This window comes from Camelus bactrianus, chromosome 16 (genome assembly GCF_048773025.1).
Source record: "Camelus bactrianus isolate YW-2024 breed Bactrian camel chromosome 16, ASM4877302v1, whole genome shotgun sequence".
NCBI lineage: Eukaryota > Metazoa > Chordata > Mammalia > Artiodactyla > Camelidae > Camelus > Camelus bactrianus.
The window spans coordinates 9,641,706-9,666,312 of NC_133554.1; the positions used below are offsets into that span (position 1 = coordinate 9,641,706).

At 46.2% G+C, this 24,607-nt stretch overlaps 3 protein-coding genes across 6 annotated transcripts in view; 1 reads left to right on the forward strand and 2 right to left on the reverse strand.

Moving 5' to 3' along the window:
* Positions 1 to 7,376, reverse strand: part of KIAA0753 (KIAA0753 ortholog) — a 67,378-nt gene extending 60,002 nt beyond the window's left edge. The window contains exon 1 of the mRNA XM_074342455.1: positions 7,262 to 7,376. The gene's annotated coding sequence lies outside the window, so the exon portion shown is untranslated. The remainder of the gene's footprint in view (positions 1 to 7,261) is intronic.
* MED31 (mediator complex subunit 31) lies at positions 795 to 7,378 on the reverse strand. The gene is made up of 4 exons (XM_010954662.3): positions 7,262 to 7,378; positions 6,339 to 6,416; positions 5,722 to 5,818; positions 795 to 1,162 (listed from the first exon to the last, which is right to left on the reverse strand). The coding sequence occupies exons 1-4, from the start codon at positions 7,287 to 7,289 to the stop codon at positions 970 to 972; spliced, it is 396 nt and encodes a 131-aa protein (XP_010952964.2). The 5' UTR covers positions 7,290 to 7,378; the 3' UTR covers positions 795 to 969.
* Positions 7,379 to 7,444: 66 nt separating this feature from the next.
* Positions 7,445 to 20,714, forward strand: C16H17orf100 (chromosome 16 C17orf100 homolog). 4 transcript variants are annotated; one of them, XM_010954663.3, is made up of 3 exons: positions 7,445 to 8,431; positions 12,337 to 12,500; positions 16,601 to 20,714. In XM_010954663.3, the coding sequence occupies exon 1, from the start codon at positions 7,725 to 7,727 to the stop codon at positions 8,100 to 8,102; it is 378 nt and encodes a 125-aa protein (XP_010952965.1). In that variant the 5' UTR covers positions 7,445 to 7,724; the 3' UTR covers positions 8,103 to 8,431; positions 12,337 to 12,500; positions 16,601 to 20,714. The 4 variants fall into 4 exon arrangements, with proteins under 4 accessions (XP_010952965.1, XP_045372434.1, XP_045372435.1 ...); XM_045516478.2 differs by lacking the exon at positions 16,601 to 20,714 and adding an exon at positions 13,804 to 14,414; XM_045516479.2 differs by lacking the exon at positions 12,337 to 12,500.
* Positions 20,715 to 24,607: the final 3,893 nt, after the last annotated feature.

The following is a 24,607-nucleotide window of genomic DNA, read 5'->3' on the forward strand; positions in this document are numbered from 1 at the left end:
GAAGCACAGCACATCCAACCCAGCCTCTGCTTAACGCTGGCAGCTGTTTATAGCTGTCTGAATGTGCTTCACTACCTGGGATGAGGTGGGTGGCAGAGGTCAGAGTCCATATAACCTAGTGGTGGGAAGGACTCCAGCCTGTGAGTCAGTCTCACTGATTATCACCGACTAGCTGTATAACCATAGGCAAGTTACTTAACCTTTCTAAACCTCAGTTTCCTCCTTTATGAACAAGGATTGCTCTGAGGATAAAATGAGAATGCAATTAAGCACTTAACATAGGGCCTGGTTTGTGCTATCTGCCAAATAAATGTTAGCTTTCTTTCCCAAGTGAGCACAAGTATTTGAGACTCCCCAGTTTTGTTCTAGTTTTAAGGTTGAGTCCACAATTAATAGTTAACCACCAATCTTCTCCCTGCCATCACTGGGTCAGAGACATAGCAATGATTCTTCCTTTAAGCTCTCTTGCAAAGCAGCTGGTGATCCTGTAGAATTTAAGAACCTTTATGCAGTTCCTGTTCTCTGATTTAAAGAGGTCATTGACTCCACTCCTCTCACTCTGAGGGGGCCCGGGTGGGTGACCTGAGGGACAGCAAGGTTCCAGGAGACAGACTTGCCCCAGGCCCCACTGTACATCAGGATCAGAGCTCAACTGAGAGTTTGGGATATTTGGTGGCCCTCTCCTTGTCCCACCCCCCACCTCCTTAAACTGGTCTAAAGCACCTAACGTTTTTATTCTTAGTTGACTGTGTTAAATACTCATAAAAGCTTACAAACCCACAGGGAAACCAAAATAGAACAATTCTGGTTTAACAGAAATAATCTATTAACAATAAAAAGTTCAATTAAATAGCACACTAACAGTTCTAGGTGCTACCACAATAAAGATACGTAGGAAGAGTCTTTTTTGCCTTCACTGTACAAAAGCAATATATACATGTCTTAAGAGCCTGGTCTGGATCCAGCTTTTCATTTTCCTGATGTGTTATTTTGCTGTTGCTGCTCTGCCAGGGCTTGCTGAAGACGCATCCGCTTCCGGGAATAGTGCTGCCAGTGCAGAATTTGCTGCTCATCAATAAATTTCGCACACTGAGCATTCACCAGCTCCTTGCGGAAGTGTTCATACTGGAGCAGTTCTAACATGTGTAAACACTGAGGGTACCTGGGGTTAAGTTTATAAGTTAATGATCGACGTAATGTAAGTCAAAAACATCATGCTCTAATTCAGTTACTCACTGAAATGATCCTGTAGCCTACCATTTCTGCAACGTTAACTTAGTATACTTTGGTAGTATAGTTCTTTTTTTCCCTGCTTATGCGGGAAAGCTCATCATCAACAGTCAGCAGTCAGGAAAATTTTCAAAAGCGAGAAAACTTAAGTTCAGAAAGATTAAATAACTTGCCCAAGACCACACAGTAACTGGTAAGCAGAGTCAACATTTGGGGGAAAATCAAGCTATTCTATTCTGATGGTTTCCAAAGTGAGGAACATGAACACTTTATTTTAGTAATTATGTGTTTAATGAAAATCTAATGGTTTTCCATAGATAATGATAAAAAAACAACTTTTACTTTAAAAGTGAGTCAATTTTAGAAAGAATTATGCACAAATATTGTATTCTAGTTTTCTAACAATTCTGAAATTATGTACATATACTCTAAGATTGAGCAAATACGAAAGTAAATACACTGTAGATAGAAAGCCAAATTTTCTGGCTCTCAGAAAAGGAGTTTCAGATGAGGAAGGGGAAAGGCTAGAATGAACCCTGTTATTGAGCTGGAACTGAAAATATCAGTCTGCACTCGTGGTTTTTAATACAGGCAAGTAATAGAATTAGATACAGGTGTATGTGTTTGTGTGTATACATACAAGTATACACACAGTTCCTAGCTTTGAGAGCTGAGAGAGCCTAGGAGCAATGACACTGTGGTACCAATGAGTACTTTGTACCCAGATCCTGAGTCTTAAACAGCATTATCCAGGGTTCTTTGGAGAAATGGCTGATTCTAGGGCTCACACAGGGAAAGTACAAGATAAGCCTGGAATATTATATAGCTCCAGAAAGAAAAATGCTCAAAAAATTATAGGCACATGTCAAAAGTGCTCAGTAGCCAATTTGAAGGGGCTCCCAACGGCTATATCAGGGATCACAAATGCAAGAAGATACATAATTATAACCTACAAGATAAAGAATCCAAGACTCCATATTGATGTGACTTTTAAAAATGAATAAATAAATAAATCAGGAACAAGGAAATGTTCCTTCCTTACAAGTGAATTCTAATAAATGAATAGAAAATGATGGAATTAGAAAATCACCACAGTAAAAATTGTTTCAAGGAAGTATTTTCAATAGATGCTAAAGTTAGTGCATAAAAGAATGAAATATGAAGTGAGATATTTACATAGTTTCAAAGTATTTCCTCACGAGATAAAGTATTAAATACAAAAGGAAAAATAGTAACTTGATATGAAGAAAACTGGCAACCACCATCTCAACCAAGTGATCAAAATTAACATCACCAGTAGTGGGACACATGGACTTCCTGTGACTCCTGATATACCAAGAAGGATATAACATCACTTCTGTGTCACAATTAAGGGGAAAAAAAAAAACCCAGATGAACTCAGATGAATGGAGACTAAGAAGACATGACAACAGAATGCAGCATGAGGATAGACTAGATACTATACCAGCCACAGACGTTAATGAGACAGCTGGCGAAGTGTGACTGAGGTCTTTCCCTTAGATAGTAAGATTAGATAATGTATTCGTGTTATGACTTTGATCATTGTACTATAATTATATAAGAAGTTTACATTTAGACTATCTGGCAGAAGAATACACAGGAATTCTCCTTACTGTTTTCCCAGTTGTTTTGTAAGTGAAATTATTTCAAATAGAAAAGACATAAAATTTAAATGAGTCAATCAAAAAACATTTAGTCATATAGGGGGTACACAGACAGAGCCAAATTGGACAAGTGGTTCTACAAATGACTAAAGTTTGGGGACAACACACTACAGCAGTGCTTCTTAACTTTTAACGTTCACATGGATCACTTCTTAAAATGCAGATCAGTAAGTCTGTGGTGGAGACTGCATTTCTAACAAGCTACCAAATGATGCCAACGCTGCTGGTCTCAGGAGCAGACTGAGGAGCAGAGCCCAACACCATGTTGTCCTCCAAACATACTTCAGGTTTGCTCTCTATACTCCAAAGATACATAGTTGCTTGTAATTGCTGGCAGCTATGCCTGGAATGCCCTACTCATACCTACCCTCCCTATTTCCTTTTCAGAAGGACATTAGTAGCTTAAAAAAAAACCTATCAGCTCTGCCATTCACCAGCTGGGTGGCCTTGAACAAGGTACTTAACCTCTCTTAAGGTTTAGTTTCTTCATCTGTAAAATAAGTTAATGTGACAATGAGGAAAATGATCTTCCAAGTAGCATTCAGTCAATAACTGTAATTCAGACATGCAGTGATCATTTATCGAACTTGTAGAAGACAATACTCAGAATACATTAAATGACAGAAAAAGGAACTATAAATATTTTGATAGGCTACAATTATAGCATTAACCAACAAGATGAAATACAAGAGGTACAAAAAGGAAGTCCTGCATTTAGATTTTTTAAAAATAAACAAGACATAAATGGAGAATTCAACTAATAACACTGACGAAAATAAGAACTGAAGTATTTCAGTTGACAAGCTCCCAGCAAATCAACAATGTGAATCCTCGCCCCCTCACCACCACCCCCAAAAAGGTAATATAAACTTAAGTTGAACTAACAGAAGTTTAATGTCCATATGAAGGAAAAAAATGTTATTGGTCCACCGTACCCTGACATCTGAAGGCCTGTGTTTAGTTCTTGGCTGAATAACGTAAAGCACAAGAGTAAAATATCCAAAGGAGGGCATATGAGAAATGGCTGAAGGGAGGTGAGAAAAACTGTTGTAAGAGATACATCAAAGTTGCAGGTCCTGGCTATTCACGAAATGGTGCCAAGTGTCTAGAAGAGGCAGCTGCTCCTCTGCTCTAGCCAGTGGTTGACGTCGGAGAACAAAGACCTGCAATTACCAGATCTTCCAGAATTTTACAGAGTAGCTAGAAATCTGGAATGAAATACGAAACTTTCCAATCTTTAAAGGTTGGCAACTATTAAATGAAAACCCTGTGCAGAAATGAAATGGGGGTTAATTTGCAACCTCTCTTGAATTTAAATATCTGAAGAGATTGGTTCTTAATTAATTCAGGGACAAAACTCAGAACATGAGTTGAAGCTACATGGAGGTATACCATATTATAATATAAGGTAGAACTTTCTAGCATCTAGCTAACAAGGGAAATTGGCTGTCCCTGAACAGAGTAGTATGTGCTCACTGGAATCCTCCAGCCAGCATCCAATGACCATCTCAGCAATGTTGGGGATGAAACTGAACTTGATGATGTGTAAGGCTCAGTGTCCAACACTGAGTCTCTAAGTCCACATACATATAACCTATTGCAATCTATTTAAAAAAAAAAAAAGTCTTTTCTCTGGGTTAGTAAATGAATAAGTGGTTTTTTATAAAGAGCTTGTAAGGGTACAAGGGGTCCTCCTGCAGGCAGAAGGATGTGGGCTTCATGATTCAGTTGGTATTAGACACAGATCAGAAAAGTGACTTGGATAAAGTAAACATTTGAAACATTTTCCTCTCAAACTTGTGGATAGGGAAAGAAAGACAAAAAGTTTCACCATTGCCTTCTTTGTTGAGGGAAAAAAAAAAGTTTTACCACTGCTTTTTTCACTGCCTAGTTAAAACAAAGCAGAGGTGGCAGTTATTTTTTACCATTAAAAAGAAATAGGTTCATGATTAGAATACGCTTCTTGCAATTCAATAAACCTTAAAATGATAGCATCTGTTGCACAACCTGAATAAATAAATACATAAACATATATATACACATACACACATATACATATGGTTTGGTTTTTTTTTTTCCCTCTCCTAAATGAGCATAGCGCTTGACACATAGGAGGCCCTAAAATAAGCAAGCAGCTCCTAAGACTCAGGAAAGATTATCTCCTCCAGAAAACCCTCCTCACAAGTACCCCTTTCTACATTCTTTCATTTTCAGCCTATGGCTATGTCATTGCATACACAGATTGCAGGTTTCTTGGGGCAAGAAACCCAGTGAGAGTACAAGATAAGGTGAAAAAAGACAGGGCCAGATCAGTAGGACTTTAGCTTGAGGAAAAAGACTAGATTTTATTCTGCCTGCAAGGGAAGTCACTGAAAGGTTCTAATGGAATGCTGTGATTTACATTTGTAAGAGATCAAGTTGGGGCCATTCTTCCTCTCTTGGATTGGCCCACTCCTAATTCTCGGGAGTGTACTATCTTTCTCTATTTTTTTTTTTTACTTCACTAATAAAAATCTTGCTTATATCACACTTAAAAAAAAAATCAAGTTGGCATTTATGTAGAAAATGGTTTTGCTTTGCTTGCCTTTGGAGGTGGGATGGAAGTTGGGATACCAGTGAATAGATTACTAGAATAATCTGAGTTAGATTAGAGATAAGTGTGTCTTGTATTAAAGTGGTGGCAACTAAAATGCAGATATTCAAAGTATATTTTTTTCCAATGTGAAACTAAGAAGTCTATTAAATATCAGTGCTTTGAAATATAATAAAGTATACACATATTTAGGACTATAAAAATTAAACTTACTTTAGATACTTGGCATATTCTGGTTCTTTCCAGTAAAGCAAGTACTTAAGATAATTAACAAAAGCTTTGTCTTTGAAGTAACCTCTCTGGGCAAGAACTGAAAGGCATAAAAAAAAAAAAACACACCATCTGTAGAGCAAACCAATCCTTGGACTACTGATTTGCGACTCCTAACATAAACAAAGAATTTACTTACATAACATCCCCAACACCAACACATGCTAAATTCAAAACACAAAGGTTGCTCAATTTTATATATATATATATATAGATAGATAGATAGATAGATAGATAGATACATATATATCAGTATAAGTATAGCAGTAATTCCACTGAATTGAGAATATATAAAAGTAGATACTAAAGTCATCCTTTGGAATCTGCATGGGGAATGGCTCCAGGAGACCCCGTGGATACCAAAATCCACAGATGCCCAAGTCCCTTATACAAAATGGCACAGCACAATGACTGGTAATATTGTCACCCTCCGTATCCAGGGATTCAACCAACTGCAGTTGAAGCCTCGGATACAAAGAGCCAACAGCACTATGAATTGCAACTCTTCTGTCAGAAATCATTAATTACTACTCAATTCAATGAGGTGCTCGACAACTTACAATTAAGGTAATTTGGGTTGGCTAAACACTGCACAAATTCCAACTCCAACTGAAACCGAAGTCGATTTCCAGCATCGTCTAGGAGAAAAGATAGCAAAAACCATCCAAAATAAACTCCTGTATATAATATTGATTTGTAGCAAGAAAACAGTAGTAAAGACACCTGACTAATGCTGAGATACATTTCCACATAAAAGAAGGGCATGGGTTGTTTTCCTAAACTGGACGTGGGAGGAGAAAAACCTTCCTGAGAAGTCTAAGAAAAGCAAAGCCTTGATTAAAAGGAATAACTCAGACGTTTCTCTAAAGTTAAAGAGAAGTCATCAAAGAAAAGAATACACTCGTTTATTACTCGTAAGCCACTATGTAGGGATTTTAACAGCGATCACTGGAATAGGTTGTGGTAACTACGCTTTCCCGTATTTTAATAATGTGTTGCAAGTTGTTAAGCGATTAAGTTCAGCAGAAACAAAGGGAATGCTAAATTCATTAAGAAAAAGTTCAGAATGCAAGCTGAAAAGGACTAAGGCGAGTACTGAAGATCAAGGAGCGTGTGCTCAGGTGAGTAGCGTCAGTGGCAGACTAACACACAAGTCTGTCGACGATACTGAAAACTTCTGCAAGCTCATATGAGACGCAGAAAACAAACGGAGGAGGCAGTTTAAGATAAAAATCCTCTCCCTTAGTTTCGCCGAAAGCCGTCGGTGTTTGAATAGCAAGTGAGGAAAAGGAAATGACCACAAACCAAACTCTGAAGAAGCCAAACCACCTGTGCTCTTCCAGACGCTAGAAGAGATCCCCCAGTCGGAACTCTCGCCCAGCCGGGAGTTAGGCGTAGGAGGAGACCCCGGGGAAGCGGGAGCAGGTGTCTGAGCCCAGGACAGTTCTACTCGCGAAGAAGCGCGGCTCCGGGCGTTACTCACCTGTCTCCATAGCGACGGCCGCGGCCATCCCCGGCAGACGCTGAGACGCCAGCAGCCCCACACGGGAAGCAACCCGAGTGGCGGGGGAGATGCCGGAAGCCGCAGTTCCTCCTTCCTGCCGCGGGGCAGTGTGGGATGCTGGGGCGGGCACAGCCTCTCGCGGGGGCGGGTAGCCCCGCCCATCCCGGGCCCGCCCCAGCCTAGCCCCGCCTCCGCCCGAGCCGGCTCCTGACAGGCGAGGGGGCGGGGCGCGCGGCCCCGCCCAGCCTTTGCAGGAGGTCGTCACCTGCTCCCCACCCCAGGACAACCGTGCCTCCGCGTCCCTGTGTCGTGGCACTCTCGTGCACCCCTGGGGTGCGTCACAATGGCTTGTGCCGTCACTCCTCACCCCGTGACGTAACCCACCGGGGAGCGTGAGGCGGTGGGGCCTCTCGAGGCCTGCTCGTCCCTGTTACCCCGTAGAATGGCCTCACCCCTTCGGGGAAAGCCCTCTCCGTCCCGGGGGGAGGCCGCCCGCTACGAGGAGACGTCGACTGTCCGCGTGGAGACCTCGTCCCACCTCGTGGAGACATCCTCCCGCCAGGTGCGGACATCTTCCCGGCATGTGGAGACCACCCAGCACTGCAGCGAGGGGCCCTCCATCTCCCCCTCTGGGAAGCGGCTCCCTCGCGTCCTCGAGGTGTCCTCCCAGCACGTGGAAACCTCCTCACAGCGTACGGAAACGTCCTCCCGCCAAGTCAGGGCCTCCTTCCTGCGGGTGGAGACGTCTCTGCACCGCGTGGAGAGCCCGCCGCGACGGGAGCGGCCAGCCGCCCGCCAGAATGTCCAAAGGGCCCGATGAGATGCTTCCTTTCCTGGGGCCATGAGAGGGCCATGGCCCTTGGCCAGGGCAGAATTGCAGCCAGTTCGAAGCCAGCCTGCTGCCAGATGGGCCCATCATCTTTGGTTTCCTGGAAACAGTCCACAAATCAATGTGAGAAAAAGCCAAGATGCGGTTTCGGGATTCAGCCAACATTCATTGACCCTTCTGCACCTTGGACCATCCTGCCTTTGACCCAATGAACTATTTTAACTATTTTAACTTAAGCCACCGCAGAAAAAGTTTTCAGACCCTAGATACTGTGTAAATTGAGTTGATGGACGTAGAGGCTGTTTGAACCTCTGACCCAGGTGAGTTTTGGATTCTTAGCCTCCTAAATGACCTTCGCTGCTTCATATTTAGGGACAGGCAGCAAGCCGAAATCATGACTGGTGGAATGATTGTATACCTACCGAAAACTGAGGGGCAAAGAACAGGCTTTTCTTAATTAATTAGTTGGCCTTTGTTTATGTTTCAGAATAAGCGGTTCTTTGTGCTGAGCCGTTGTGCGTGGCAGCCCCAGCCACATATGTTTTAACATAGGCCAAATGTAGGTCAAAATGAAAAATGAAGGTCCACATCAGGAATCAAGAATAGTCTTAGAAGGGAATCTTGACCTGTGATTCGAGGAGGTGCAGGGGAGGAATGTTTACTGAGCACCTACTCTGCGCCAGGCATTATTCTAGCACTGGGGCTACAGCAGTGGCCAAGGCAAATAGGGTCCTGGTGCTTGGGGAGCATACACTCTGGTGAAGAGGCAGACAACAAATGACAAAATGAGAGTTTTCAGTTGTGATTAACACCATGAAGGAAATAAACAAGTAGTGGGATAGAGAATATATGTAAGGGGGTTCTTTAGATAGAATGGTCAGGGAAGGCCTTGCAGTTCAGGCAACATTTGGTCTGGGACTTGTGTAGTGAAGAGTGAACGGTGCAAAGATCTGCGAAGTGCATTCTAGGTAGAGGAAATAGCAAGTTCAAAGAGTGGAGGGGAGCAAGCTTGGAATGTTCAAGGAGCAGAAAGAAGACCAGTGTGGTTGGAGCTTAGAGAGGGAGAGTAATATATGGAAGAGAGGATGTTAGAGAAGTAGGCAGTGGCCAGTCCTTAGAGGGTCTTGAAAGCCACCATAAGGAGCTTGAGTTTTATTTTAAGGCCAAAGGGAAGACATTAGGAGGGTTTTCAGCATGGGAGTGACATGATGCAATTTGTATTTTTAAAATATCCTAGTTCTTGTGTGTAGGATGTGGTAGTTCTCGACCAAGGGTGATTTTTAGCCCCCAAGGAACATTTGACAATGTCTGTAGACTTTTTTGTCACAATTTGGGGGGTGGGAGAGGATGCCATTGGCATCTAGTGAGTGGAGACCAGAGATGCTGCTACGCATCCTAAAATGCGCAAGACAGCTACACACACACATGCACACACACAGACACCCTCCCCCCAAAAGGACTGGAGACTTAGTCTAAAATGTCAGTAGTGTGAGGCTGAGAACCCCTGATGTAAGAGGCAAGAGAGGAAGCAGGAACTCATTAGGAAGCTAATGTCATGGTCCAGTAAAAGTTGATAGTGGCTCGTATTAGGGTGGCAGAAGTGGAGCTGGAGAAGAGAGAGCAGATTAGGGGTGTGTTCTGGAGGCGGAGCTGACATGACTGATGGATAAGAAAGGTGAGGGAAGAGGAATAATAGAGAATCAAGGATGACTTAACTGAGTTTTGGTTTGAGCAGTTTGGTGTACGGTGGTGCCATTTACTAGGGGGAGAAATACTAAGGGAAGATCAGCTTCAGGAGGGAAAATCAGTTCTATTTTGGCCATATTGAGTTTCAGGTGCCTATCAAGTACCCAAGTAGAGACACTGAGTGGCAGTTGAATGCAAGAGGCTGGCTACCATAAGAGAGGAGTGGATTGGAAATATAAAATGTGGGGTCATCAGGACATAGGTGATATTTAAAGCCAGAGGACTGAACGACAATCATCTGCCAGTCTATCTCCCTCGTTTTATGCCCCATGAGTGAATTTGAGATCTTGTTCTCCAGGGAGCACCAGCTGGATAAACACCTCTTCCCCTTCTGTCACCCCCACAGGATCTGCCTTGACCTACCCAACTTTTCCTTGCCTGTAGACCTTTGGTAGGCATCAATAAGGGAGAAAATTTGCACTGAAGTGTGATGCAGATGCTTCAGAAAACTTGACTTTCACAGGCAATGTTACACTGTTCCTGGGAAGTAGGCCTTGAAGGTCCAAAGTTCAAATTTTGGGGGTTTTGGGAGGGGTTTGGGGGGAGTTGGCATGGATATCAATGTGTAGTCCTAGTCCCAGGTTCTCATGGGGTGGCTGAAGAACAGCTGAATTGATCTATAACAGTTGGTTCTCAACCCGAGGCAGTTTTGCCCGGCAGGGGACGCTTGGCAATGTCTGGAGGTATTTCTGTCACAACCCTGGGCGTTGGATGCTAATGACATCTGGTGGGTGAAGGCCAGGGATGCTGCTAAACATCCTACCATGCACAGGGTCATGTCCCCACTGGACCTCCAACAACAAAGAATCACTTGGCCCAAAATGTCAATAGTACCAAGGTTGAAAAACCCTGAAGATTCTAGCAGCTTAGAAAGCTAGAGCATGGCCCATTAGGGGAAGCACTCCACTTCGTAGCAGATTTGCTGTGGGAAAGGGGTAGTGGCCTCGGTCAGATGTTGGGTCAAGAGCTCTCAGAGGGGAGAGATGTGTTGTTTTTTTTTTTTTTGAGGAGACCTTACACCCCTGATTTCAACAATGTGTGATATTTACCCCAGCTTTCTTTTGACCATTATTAGAACAGTGCATCTTTTTCTAACCTATTTGTGTCTTTATATTCAAAATTAATTTGTTGTTAGTATTGTATAGTTGGATCTTGTTTTCTTTTAGCTTAATAATTTCTGCCTTTTAATTAAGCTGTTTAGACAATTTATATTTTCTGTGGTTATTGATGTGGCTGGATTTAAATCTACCATCTAGCTGTTTGTTTTCTATTTGTTCCCTCTGGTCTTTGTTCCCTTTTCTTTTTTTTTTTTTTTAAGATTAATTTAGTATTCTTAATTATTCCATTTTATCTCCTTTGTTGGCTTACTCATTCTTTTTTACTTTAGTAGTTTTCATGAGGCTTTATAGTATACATTTTTAAGTTATCATCTTCCACCTTAATGTGATATTTGTACGACTTGACACACACTGTAAGAATCCTACAAGAGTATCCTTCTGTTTTTCTTGGCCTTTTTGCTCTTGTTTTCGTACGTTTTACTTATACATGTTGCAAACGCCACAGTACATTGTTAGCATATTTGCTTTAAACAGTTGATTGTCTTTAAAAGAAATTTAAGTGATAACTTTTGAAAGCTCTTTATATTTAGTCTCATAGTTAGCATTTTGGGTGCTTTCCTGTGTGTAAACCAAATTTCCACCTGGTAACATTTTCCTTCTGCTTAAAAGACTTCCTTAATCATTTCTTCTAGTGCAGGTTTGCTGGTGATGGATTCTCTTAGTTTTTGTATGTCCAGTAAAATCTTGATTTTGCCCTCATTTTTGAAATATATTTTGAGAGTCATCAATCAAATCTAATCCCATCAATCGAATCTAATCCCTTTGTTTTACTTAATGAGGAAACAGGCCTAGAGTAAGAGCATTTTGCCAGTTACGCCGCATTTGGCCCCACCTGCAATGGCACTGCTCGCTCCGGTCTCCCAGAACAGCAAAGATTTCGCCACTGGAAACTCACGCGTTTAGATGTCAATGGCCTGTCCATGTTCCCCTTTACAGATACCAGAGGAGAGGGCTGAAGTCATTAAGTTGCTCTTTAGTGTGTTTTTAAAATCAGATTCCTTTACCAGATCCAGGGCGACTTCATCCGTTAGGCACGGCAGGTTGTAACCCTAGGGGCTGTGAACTTCGTAGGGGGCTGCAAAAGTGGTTGAAGTTTGAAAAATTCATTGACTTCAAAATACAGAAGGAAAACAACAAAATTGAAATTAGTAAGTTTCAAGATGCACACATTGTAATATGTGTGATATGATATGGATCAGGACCTTCAGAAATAAGGGTGTCTAAGACCCAGGTCTTAAAGTGGCTCTGCCAAGGTCATGATAAACTGACATCTGGGCTCTGGTGAGATGACAGGGTGGGGGCTCTCTTCAAAAGTAATAAGACTGGCAGATTTTATTTCCTTTTTCCCCCCCTGTGACCAGACTGACCTTCCCACTAACTGAGGAACTAGACCTCGGATAAGTGAATTCACCTCTCTGGGCCTCACTGCCCCCACTGAAAATGAGATGTTTGGACTAATCTGTAGATCTAAGATTCCCAAGACGAGAAATGCAGACACTACTGCTGTGCAAGATGATTTTAGAAGGTATGGAAACATTTTTTATTTTGATAATTAAATATTTACTTTCGTGTATATTAGATTTAAAAAATGCCCCTAGCCCTCAAACTTGCTGCTTCACCAGTATTTGACCTTGACTATAGTAGGCATTTTTAAATGTTTAAATGAATTGATTCAAAGAAAAAATAATCAAGTTCCCCGTAAACAGTAGGCCTTGGGTGTGGCCAGAGGTTCGAAAGTGATGTGGAACACACTGACTGACGTTTGGGAAATAAGGTACTAATTTAGTTCCCTAAGTGAAGGTTTTTTGAACTCCAGGAGAAAGCCTGATTATAATTAGCATTTTTCTTATTAATGAAGTAAAAAATAAAATGTATAGAATATATAAGAGTGTCCACACATAGTAAAGGTAAGAATTGCTTTGTGAAACTTTTGTGTACGTCACAGTATAAAATAAGTTAATACTGGGAGTCACTGTGAAAAAGTTGGAGAAAAGTGCCTCCTCTGAGTCGGTGACCATCTCTGAGTTTGTGCCATGACAGATGGTGGACAGCAGAGGTCAGACAGTCCCCACATGGCTGCAAGGGCTGAGCCTTAGCTGAGCAGAAATCTCAGAGGCATGCCAAGTAGACAGAGGCCTGAGCCCAGGCCTGAGGTGACAACTGTCAGGAAACCCGCTCTTTTGCCTTCAAGCGTGACCACTTCTGAGAGAGATCAGAGTACCCTGGTCCTCCCCTGGGCACTCAAGGGGGCACAGCCCCAGCCACTTCCCATTCTCCTTCCCCAGACTGAATTCTTGTCTCTGGACTTTCAGAACACCCTGGGGATACTTCAGTGCCTAGTGTCTCTCAGACCGAGCCCTCTGATTCAGGACTGGGCCCTAGCCATGTTTATCTGGGAAAAACCTAAGCATCTTCATGTGACGTGCCCACCTTGATTTAAGGGAGAACGCTCATGTCTCACATTCCCTTCCAAAAGGAACCTTGCTGTCTGAGCGCAGCGAACACGCACTGAGCACTTGTTTTCCCCCAGGCACTGTTCAGCACACTCAGGCCTTCCTCGCGTCTGCATTAGGTAGATCAGGACACTGGGACACAGAGAGGTTAAGTGACTTGCACCGGGTTACTAGCTAGGAAGAAGAGGAGCCAAGATTCAAACCCAGAGCTTGTGCTCTAAACCACTGGCTTCTGCTGGTCCAAGAGGACTAGAGATCTATTCTGCTATGTGTTGTATATACTTCAAAGGATCGTGAGGGGGTAGTTTGTCCGGAGAAATCCTGGAGGCCATCAGAAGAGCCTGGCCTTCAGTTCTTGGGCATCTCTGCCACTAGGTCACTCTGGACCCTCTGTGCCACAGCCACTTTGTGCTTGTACTCACTCCTGGAAGCACATTTTCTGTGACCTGGTTCCAAGTTCTGCTGGGAATCCAACACCGCTCCCTGGAGGAACAGGAGGAGGAACATAGGCATGGGAGTTGGTGAAACCAAAGCAGCTGCAGGACTTGGTGTTCTGTGAGCACGATGCAGCAGGTGTCGCACGACCCAGCAGGCACTTCTGGATGAGGGTGTGACATGTACCAGCACTCTGTCAAGGGCGTTAGTGTGCAGGGCCTGCATCCAGTCCTGAGACCTTTAACTCATGGCCAGAGCCTGGCTGTGATGCAAGAGATGTTATAATTTCCTGGAGCCCAGGAGCCAGCGTCAGGAGCAGGCCTGGCTCCTCACTGCCTCTCTGATCTCACCTCCTACCCTTGACCGCCAGCCCCAATTCCTTTCCATCTTGTTTGTCGTCATGCTAATCCTTAAATATGCCATTTATTCCTGCCTCAGGGCCTTTGTACTTTCCATGTATGTTGCCTAGAATGTTTTTCCCCAGATTTTTAAATGATTTGCCTCTTCACATCATTTAAGCATGAAATAAAATATGGATTTTACTGATTAAATACCTGCCTTCCTCCCTGATCCTCCATCACCCTTAGCCCCTAATCTTTATTTCACAATTTTCCATAGCACCTTCCACAATGTGAATTTATTTGATTTGCTGCATGTTTACTGTCTGTGTTCCCCACTGGAAGGGCAAGGACCCTGACTTGTTTGTCACTATATGCCTAAAAGCATATGATAGTACCTAGCACAGAGGAGGTGTGCAATAAGTGTTTGTGGTACATGTGACTGAATCAATGAATGAGCAGTCGGGATGCACCTCAGGATCCTCAGCATTTGGGCTTAGACTGGGGCTGCCACTGCGCTCTGTCCGTCTGGGCAGGATCGGCCGGGGCTGAGCCAAGGTCTTTGGCAGGCTCAAGGGTAAGGAGCTGGGGGCGGCCTAGGTGGCTTCTCCCACCTGTCCTTGGCCCTCTGATGTTCCTTCTGCCAGGTAAAGTCGTGCCTGTCCTCAAGGCCCTGCTCCATTTCCACCTCCCCTTGCCTAGTCCTGCACCCCATCCTGAGCCCACTTCCAAGTGTTCTCACTCCCACTGCTGCTGCCTCTTCTGACAGCACCCCATGTGACTGCTCTTTGAATTGCTCCTCATTGATTACTCCTGTCTCTCTCTCCCATGAGATTGGAAAAACATCAAGGGCAGGGACAATCATAAAGCCTCTTTGTGTTCAGTAACTTTGCATGGACGGAATGAACAAGGTTAGGTTTGTCTGGACCAGGCATGGTCACTGAATGTTCTTGGCCCTTGTAGGGCAGAGCATCCCCTGACAGTAAGCAAGTACATGGGGTGTAGCTTCTCCAGAGCATGAGTAAGGGCACATTTGGAAAGCCAGACAGGCTTTGAATAAAGGCAGAATTGTTCCGTGATGCTCGCTCACTCATGTACTATGTGGTCTTTTCTCTTTCTCCTTTTTGTTCACCCACAATATACCGAGTTCCTACTCAGTGCCAGCTTCTATGAGCTAGGGGAAGACATAAACTGGATGTTTCAAGTTTAGAATCAGATCTGTGCCTGCTGTTGGGGCAGGCCAGGAGGGGGTGACCCCATGGTCCCTGCTCCCTTTGCCTTCAATCTGTTGTAAGTTGCTTTCACCCCGTGATGCTTCAGTCGGGAGTCCAGACTTCAGCTGACTTAAATGGATTACTGTGTTTGCGAATAGCAAGACACTTCAGAGCCTGCAAAATCACTTTATCCCTTTTCTTAAATGAGGATCTAACTCCACCATACCTCTTCTGGTTTGGCTTTTTGGGGTACGACCTTGGAGTGACTCAGCAGGCATCACCCAGACTCCCTGGGGCCACCAGAGTAAGCTGGCCAGGTGGGCAGGCTCGGTTGTGACTGTCTCCCAACCAGTCTGAGGTCGTGGTTGGAGAGTTCCAGACAGGGAGTGGCAGGGCAGGTCCCTAGGGAAGACAGGAGTGTGTGTGTGTGTGTGTATGTGTGTGTGTGTGTGTGACCAGCTGGGAGTCAAGAACCACTGTTCACCAGAAGGGCAGGGTCACCGGAGCATCTAGCTGGCTGTCTTATATAATTATTAAGTTTTATGTACAAGTAGTTTTATTTTCTATTTACACATAGCATAAGGATCTTTAAATCTTATTACATAGTCTCCATCGTCCCTATTTGTAAAAATAGTCACAGTGGCCATACTGTAGCGTGTGGGACGTAACAGATAGCACCTCACTCATCTTTTATGAACAAACCTGTTATTTTTCTGTTGAATTATTTCCTTGCAACCCATTCCCAGGTGTGGAATTACCACGTGAAAGGGGATGAACATTTTAGTAGCTCTGGAGCCGTACTGCCCAATTTCTTCCTTTAAAGGCCGTGCTAATTTCCCAGGCCCCTGGCAGTGTGTTTAAGCTGGTTTTACCACAGCCTCAAGAGCGTGAGATGGTATCATTTTGTTAATGTGTGCTAATTTAGTAAGTGTGGAGGCCGCTCTAACGTGCATTTCCCTGACTGCAGCGAGGATGAGCGTGGTGCCGGTGCTGCTCTCCTCCCTGTAGTTCACCCTTGGCGATGGCCTGCCTGTTGCGTTGCAGCCCCTGTGTCACAGCCTGTCTCTCTCCCCGTCTCTGCCTCTCACTGACTGCGTGTCGTCCTCACTCTTTCTTCAAGCCTGTCTGTCTGTCTTGGTCTTTCAGCTTCTAAAACCTGTCTTTCTCTGGTTTCTAACCGGGCAGACACGTGGCTGGTTCATGGAGGTCCTGGAAGAGCCCTGACAAGCTGCCAGCTGGACCTGGACACTGGACACTGGCTTCTAAGGCCTCCTTCCCCAGTGAACTCATTCGGGGCCCTTCCTTGCAGCAGGGGCTCATCAGGAGCCCTTTCCATCTCTCCAGGTGTCCTCATCCCAGGAAATGGCTGGGAATGACCAGTCTGGGAATGACCTCCAACGGTGTGTTCCAGGCTCTCCATACTCAGGACAACTTGCCAGACAGACCTGCATGTCCTGGCAGTTGGCAGTGCGTGGTCTGACAGAGCCAATGAGTGGGGTCCCCAAAGTCCAGATGTGCAGCAGCAGACGGGCCCACAGCAGTGACAGCAGCTTGGCTTGTCTTCCTGCTCCAACAAGCCCCTTGGCTGAAGTGGCAGAAAGAGCTCACCTCTCGGATGGAAAACCCACTTGGCCCAGGTGAATAGGGAGCCCCCAGTACTCTGTAGTGTGGTAGGGACAGCGGGGGCTGGCACACTGCTCCACTTCAATGGCCATGAAGGTTCTTGGATGCTTGGGAAGATTTCAGAAGGGCAGCTGACCTCAAGGGAAGTCTTGTGAACCCCAGTGGTTGGCGAGTTGCTGACTCCAGGCACTGGACCCGTCACTGCTTGCCACTGAGGCAGACGGTCCTTCAGAGTTTAGACCTTTACATTACCTCCCAGACTCCCTGGATGGTTCTAGCACGTGAGAGATTGTTAAAAGCCAGATGGGAACTCAAGACATCAAGTTCTGTCCTTTCATTTAATAGTTTTAACACTCAGCTCCTTTAAAAATGATTATTGTAGTGGGGAGGGTATAGCTCAAAGTGGCAGAGCACATGCTTAGCATGCACAAGGTCCTGGGTTCAATCCCCAGCACCTCCTCTTAAAAAAAAAAAAAAGTAAATAAATAAATAAATAAACCTGATTACTTCTTTCCCCCGACGCACACGCACAAGCAAACAAAAATGATTATGGTATAAGAAATGCATGCCCATTCTAAAATATTTAGAAAATATAGAAAACAAAGAAGAAAATACACTACTATAGATTCACCAAAGGTAACTGCTGTTACATTTCCATCTCAGTGTTTTTTCTATGGTTGTATGTATTTTTATTATCACTGAGATCATATAGTATATATAATTTGTATCTGTTTTATTCACTTTAAATTAGATTGTAAGCATTTTCAACATAGTGAAATGTTCTTCATAAACACTTTTAGCGACTGCGTAGGAGTTTTGAGTGGACCCACCATAAATACTGTCACCCGAATGTTGGGCGTTTTTTAGTTGTTCAAGAATATAAAACCACACTGAAGTCAACATCTTTTAAATATAAATCTTTGTCCATAATTTGAATTTTCCCTTAGATTAGATTCATAGTTACAGGGTATAAACATGTTCTTAGTCTGCTTTCCAGAAAGATTGAACTGATAACACGCCTATCTCACCACACACAACTACACGAAGAAATAGCACTTTAAAAAAACATTTACTGATTTGAAAGGCAGTGAGACTATTGCTTCCTTTTAATAGGTAAACTGAGACTTGGTGAGGGAAAAGGATGTGCCTGGGGTCACTCTAGGAGAGTGTTGCCTCGTTCCATGCTCACACAGCCTATGATCACGGGAAAGCTAAGGCGCACGGATGACATAACCTGCCCAGACTCACATCAGCTCCTGAGTTGGGGAGCCTGAGTTTAATCCCCACGGTCAGAACCCAAGGTCTTTTACCTCTGTTCCATACTTCACCTCTCTTCTATAGCTGCTGTTTGTCCCCAGATAGGCTGCTAAAAGGTGGTCTGGGGTCAAGACCTGAACTCAGGGTTTGGATTTACTCTCTAGACAGTGGGGTGCCATTAACGGTTTCTTAAGCCTCAAGACTGCTTTACAAAGATGTTTCTGGTGGACTGGCTGGGGGGAGCCGGAGACAGGGCGGCCAGCTGGGGAGATGCGGCATACAGATAATGTGCACAGCCCCATGCGCACGTGTGCTTGCGGTTTGCAGGCCGTGGGCAGTCAGGAACATTAGGGGTCTGGGGAGGCCTCCTGCCATGCCCTTTTCCCTGGGCAAGAGCCATTTTTATCTGCTACACGTCAGGCAGAACATGTGCCAACTGCCAAAGACTCCATCTCAAATCTAGCAAATAAGAGAGAGGACGGTATGGATTACGTTATATTTAAAACAAGCCCACACAATGCCTGTAATTTTTTATCCTGACACCATAATTATAGCTCAAGACCAGTCAGATCATAGTTATCCCCACACCGACCCGCTGTTGAGACACATTGAATTAAAGGCTTTGCTGCTCCTCCAGATTCTATTTTAGATGCCAAGCACTGGCAGGTAACTGGCCTTTCACAAGGCCTGTCTTGGTGGAGCCCCTCCCAGGGCAGCCTGCACAAAGGCCAGGTCAGCACCAGGCTCTGGAAAAGACCACCAATGCTTGGGATGCTTTGCCCAGCCTGAGCCTCGGGCCTGAGCCAGCGATCTGGGGAGCTGAGGAAGCATCATCCTTGGAGCAGACCAGCCTGCCTTGGTCAGCCTGATCTCAGAGCCTCTGCACTCTAGAAGATTCCTGGATGCTGCTGTCCCCAAGACCCTGACCAGGGTCCCAGGGTCAGACAGGCCAAGAGCTGGCTGTGGGGCACAGTTGTCCCAGACAGGCTGGCATTGCCCAAAGGGGCCTAATTCAGAAAAGAGGAGAAAAAGAAAATCAGAGGCGTACAAGCCAGCCAGGCTTACAGAGACAGCCCCTGCAACTAACCAGGCCTGGGTCAACGAAGGCCCCCGTCCTGGTGGACTGTGCCCCCTCCCTGTCCTGGGATCCACCAAAGAACACCACCTCTCAGCCCTACGAAGACGCCCCTGACAGAGCTAGAGTGGGGCTGGGTTCCTGCCCACAGACCTGGAGCCCCACTGCCCCTTCCTCCGCATGGCCCCCACACCCAGTCGGCCTCTGGGTAGTGCCGTGGGGGAGACAGACTAGCTCCCGTTTATCCATAAACTGCAGGACTGGGCTCTGTTAGATGCCTTCACATGTCCCATCCCATCTGTTCACGTCACCCCTGCCAAGTAGATGTGACTAGTGTTACCATAATTTACCCTTTAGACGCAAGGAAATGGCGCTCAGAGAGGTAAAGTGTGGGGCTCCAGGCCACCCAGCTCATATGTGAAGAAGTGAGAACTGGAACCCAGTTGTCCAGACTCCTCCAGACCACATGGCTCAGCCACAGGCTGCTTGCCTGAAACCACCAGGCCTGCTCTCAGCTGCTGCTCAGTGGTCTCACGCCCCCAGGCAGCTCACTGAGTCCTTGGGCCTGAGAAAGCGCAGTCCCAGTTCCTGCCTCAGCACAGCCCTCCTGCTGCGCACGCCCCCCCCCCCCCCCCCGCCTCGGCCAGCTCCCTGCGCAGACCCTTGCTCCCATGTCCCCACGTAGAACGGAGGGGTCCTTCCTCTAGCCTTTGATACGTCTTGCACACACTTCAGTTTTAACATTTAAGACATTCTTGTCCCCATTCACATGACTTCCCCTACTAGACCTCTCAGAGCAGAGCCTGTGTGCTGTCTCTCTGCTACTAGTTTAACACCCGGCACATAGTGGCTGCTTACTATTGTTGCAAGAAAAAAGGAGAGTCTGAAAAGCTATTCTTCCTTCAAAACTGCTTGGGATAGATCCTGAGAAGCCTTTCCTGATTCACACAGAGTGAGTGGACCCCGTCCACTCATATACAATCAGAGGAAGAACTGTTTACTTGGGTCCACCCTGGGGGCCAGGGACAGAACCTGGTTCTTCCCTGTGACCCCATCTCACAGCGCTGACCAGGCATCCTTCAGGGGTTGGTAAGTGTAGAACTGAATTGCTCTTTGCTTCAGAGACCCAGATCAAGGGCCCCGTGACCTGAACCAGCTAGACGCCTCAGTCACCAGGCTGAAAACCACCAAGGACTGGCATGCCAGGGTTGTTTACTGAGGAAGGGAACACTGAAATAAATCCTAACTTTAAAAAAGAAATATATCCAATCAGTGTCCTATTTATATGAAAATCAGCTCTGTTTTTAGGTAACTGCCCTCCCGCCTCACCTCCCCGAGATGGGCCCTGCCCTCCCGCAGGTCCCCTCCACACCCTACCCGGTAATCATGGCCCTACCTGTTCCCATCCCCTCTCCTATTTGCTCTCTGGGGTTTCCCTCGATTGCAGGGTGAGAGCTTCCAGACGCCCCAGCAGCCTGTCTCATGCCTGGCCCCAGACTCCCTCCCTCTCTCCCTGACCTGCCCTTCTAATCCAGGAGTCCAGGGGAGCAGGCCGGAGTCAGGGCCGATGGCCTGTGGGGTGGGGAGGGGCAGGGCAGGGAGTCGGTCCGTGACTGGGCGGCCCCTTAACTGAGCCAGAGCAGGGCAGATCCACAGCTCGGGGCATAGGAACCAGGCCCTGCTCCTGCCGGTCTCTGTCAGGTCAGCAGGACCCCACTCCCTAGTTCAGACAAAACTCAAAGTTTACATGGCTCAGTGAGGAGAACAGGACTTTGGAGTCAGGCTCTCAGTCCTGGTCCTGGCTCCACTGCGGCTGCCAGCATCTAGACAACTCTCTTACCTCCCATCCTCTCGCAGCCTGAGACCCCTCCCTGGCCAAACGGAGCCGCACCTGCTGCACTGGTCTGCTGAGGGCCACACTGTGAGGCAGCTGGGCCACGTATGAAACCCAGTAGGTCGAGAAATTCAGATTGGAGAGCAGCAGCTCCATGCATCCCATGTGCTCATCAAGCCCTGGTCCTGTGAGCCTCCTCCTCTGGTCCCCCTACTCACCCGCACCTCCTCCATCAGCTCCCTTGTTCCAGAGTCCCACAGGGGCCTTAGGGAGCACCCCACCCCCACCCCACTCTCTGGCAAGTTTCCAGCTCCTCATGGAGGGCCAATCGGGAGAGGGGTACCAGGGGACCCTCAGTATCCTGACAGCTCCTTCCAGCCTCCAGCCAGGTTCTACGAAGAGGAAGCGGCAAGCCTGAGGTGGGGGCTGGAGCTGGGGCTCACCGTCCTGGGAAACTTCTGAGCCTCCCTCACAGCTCAGCACTCAGGCAGGCACCCAGCTACCCACAGCTGCGGTTTCCAGAGAGCCAGGCCTTCCACCGCAGAGACAGTAAACTGAGAAGCACTGGAGCTATAAATGTGAAGTGGTGAACCACGGGACACTGCCGCAGCCCCACAGCGGGCAAGAGCCTGCCTCCCCTGCCTCCCCACCTCCCTGCAAGCTGTGGGTCCCCCCCGCCGCCCCCCACCCCAAGCCTCTGAAACAGCCCAGGCCTGCCCACCAGCCTCCCAGCTCTGGGCTCTGAGCAGGCTTGTTGCCCCACCTCCACCCCCAGGAGGTCCCAGGCACAGAGTAAGTCCCTGCTGGGGGCAAGGCAGGCAGGACGCCACACAGCACTTTGTAAGCCAACAGTCAGGGCCACTAGTCTCACCTCACAAGCACTGTCTTGTTTTATGTTGACTTACGCAAAAGGAGGGGGACCCATAATCTTTCTGGAGCTTACTCTTAGTCGTGCCCGGGGTGGTGCCAGGTCACAGCTTCAGATCCATTTGGAGGCTACCTCCAGAAAAGTCAGGGTGACCTTGGGGTGGACCTGGGGCTCATGTGGTCATGACGGACATCCTCATAGGCACTGCTGAAAAGGAGAGCTGGGAGTGGCTGTGATGGCTGATGACACAAGAGCAGCCCCCTTCACCAAGTGCCTGCCGTGTGCCCAGCCCAAAGCTCTCAGACCATGGAAGGGTTATTGTTTCACAGGTGAGGGACCACACCCAGGGAGGAGGTCCAGAGCTCAGCTGTGCCTCAGATCTCCTCACCGCTCCCACACTCAAGCCTGGGCAGGAGTGCAGTGCAAGGTGGGGAACCAGGGCCCATCGGGAGGAGTCTGGGGAAACAGAGCAAGGGAAGGGAGGCCCCTCTTTCTCTGTCCTCTCAAAGCCTGCCAAGGAAGGGCCTGTCCTCCCACATCCCTACTCTGCTGGACAGTCTGTTCCCTAGCAAAGGCGCCTTACATTGGGCTAGGGAGCTGGCCGGGAAAGGTAAGGTCACCCTCAGTGTGTCTGCCACCTGCCCCACAGGGGAGCCTAGAGATGAGCCCTTGGTCTCTGGGGAGGCCCCATGCCGTAGGATTCTCTTGAGCAATGTTCCTTAGCTGCAGCCCCTTCAGGGAGGTGGACAAAGATGGATGCCTGGGAAGGGCCATCAGCCAAGGCAGAGGTCCTCCCGGGAACCTGCAAGGAAGAGCTCTGGGCTGGGTGATGGAGAAGAGAGACAGTGAGGGGCCTCTAGACATGACCACAGCCCAAGGGTCGCCGATCAGGGAAGTCCCTGGGGCCTGGCAGCCCGTCCACATTCTGTGTGAGTCAGGTAGTTTAGTTTCCCAAGCCTGCTAATAGGAAAGATAAAAAATAGACTGGGCAAATGCTTGCTGCAAAAGACATTTAGTATTGCTTATTTGTAAGAAACTTCAAAACTTTACAAGGGGTCATAAAAGAAAGGTTTAACATACGGAAAAGCACCATTTTGTTGTGTAGGATGGATCAATGTTGTAAAGATGTCATTTCTCATCTAACCTTGTCTACAAACCTATTCTGGCAGGTGAGAATTCTACCACTGAACCACCAATGCTACAAACCTATTTTGATTCATTCTTTCATCCAACACTTATTGAGCACCTACTGTGTACCAGGCATGTTCTAGGCACAGGGGATACAAGAGTGAACAGAACAGAGAAAAATCCCTGTCCTTGTGGGGCTTACATTCTTAAAGATGGGAGAGAGGCAGACAAACAAAAGAGAGAACTAAAGAAGTAAATTATCTAGTATACTAGATGAAAAATGCAATTGAGGAAAATCAAGGACAATGTAGGGAGTGTAGGGCAGGTGAGGAGTTATTTAAAATAGGCTGAGTAGTAGTAGTAACATTTGAGCGGAGTTTAGGAAGGTGATGAGGCAGGAGTGTACTTTGCTTGCTCTAGGAGCAGCGAGGAGGCCCGTGTAGCTAGCTATCAGAGTGAGTCAGCGGTTCTCAGACATTTGGCAATGCCTGGAGACATTTTTCATTGCCACAACTGGGGGAGGGGGGTGCAGGGTTGCTGCTGGCATCTGATGAATAGAAGCCAGGATGCTGCTGGACATCCTGCAGTGCACAGACAGCTTCCTGCAGCAAAGATTGATTTGGTCTGAAATGCCAATTGTGCTGAGGTCAAGAAACCCTGGAGAGCGAGGAGAGTTAGGGGGTGAGGTAGCTAGAGACATAACTACCAGCCAGATTTTTGGGGAACTAGAGCAGCTGATTCAGAAATTCTTATGGAAAAATACTTGAGAATTGCTGGGGGCAGGAGGTGGAGAGGATTAAAAAGAAGGATAAACAGTAACTAGCTTTGCTAGATCTTAATATACACTATGAAATGACTAATCTCCTTAATATATATAGAGTTCTTATAAGTGAATAAGAAAATATCTTTTTAAAAAACTCTTGAGAAATGGGGAAAAGACAGAGTTTACAAAAGAAAGATATACAAATGGATTATAAATATATGAAAAGTGCTCAAAATTACTTGGAATTTAAGGAAATGAGAATGAAAATCATGAGAGCATTTTGCAACTATCAGAGTAGCAAAGATTGAGAAGTTTGATTACACACGGAGTTGCTTAGGCTGTGGAAGAATATGGTCTCATGCACAGTTCTTCAGAATATATATTGGCATAGCCTTTTTGAAAAGCAAATTGGCAATAGCTGTCTCAGATTTAAATACGTATACCTTTTCATCCATCATGCCATTCTAGGAGAGTATTCTCACATAGGTTTAACTAAATACAGATGTGTTTATTTCAATATTAGCAAAAGATTGGCAACCATCCAAATGCCCATCAACAGGGGACTTGTTTATTATGTGTTATGCACTTACAATGGAATACTATGCAGCTTTTAAAAAGGTTGTGGCTTACTCCTAGGCACATAG

Coding starts and splice junctions, on each gene's coding strand:
- MED31 (XM_010954662.3), bottom strand. CDS start 7,289: ATGGCCGCGGCCGTCGCTATGGAGACAG. Junction 6,417..7,261: donor GGCCGTCGCTATGGAGACAG/GTGAGTAACGCC, acceptor CTTTTCTCCTAG/ACGATGCTGGAAATCGACTT. Junction 1,163..5,721: donor GAATATGCCAAGTATCTAAA/GTAAGTTTAATT, acceptor ACTTAACCCCAG/GTACCCTCAGTGTTTACACA.
- C16H17orf100 (XM_010954663.3), top strand. CDS start 7,725: ATGGCCTCACCCCTTCGGGGAAAGCCCTCTCCGTCCCGGGGGGAGGCC.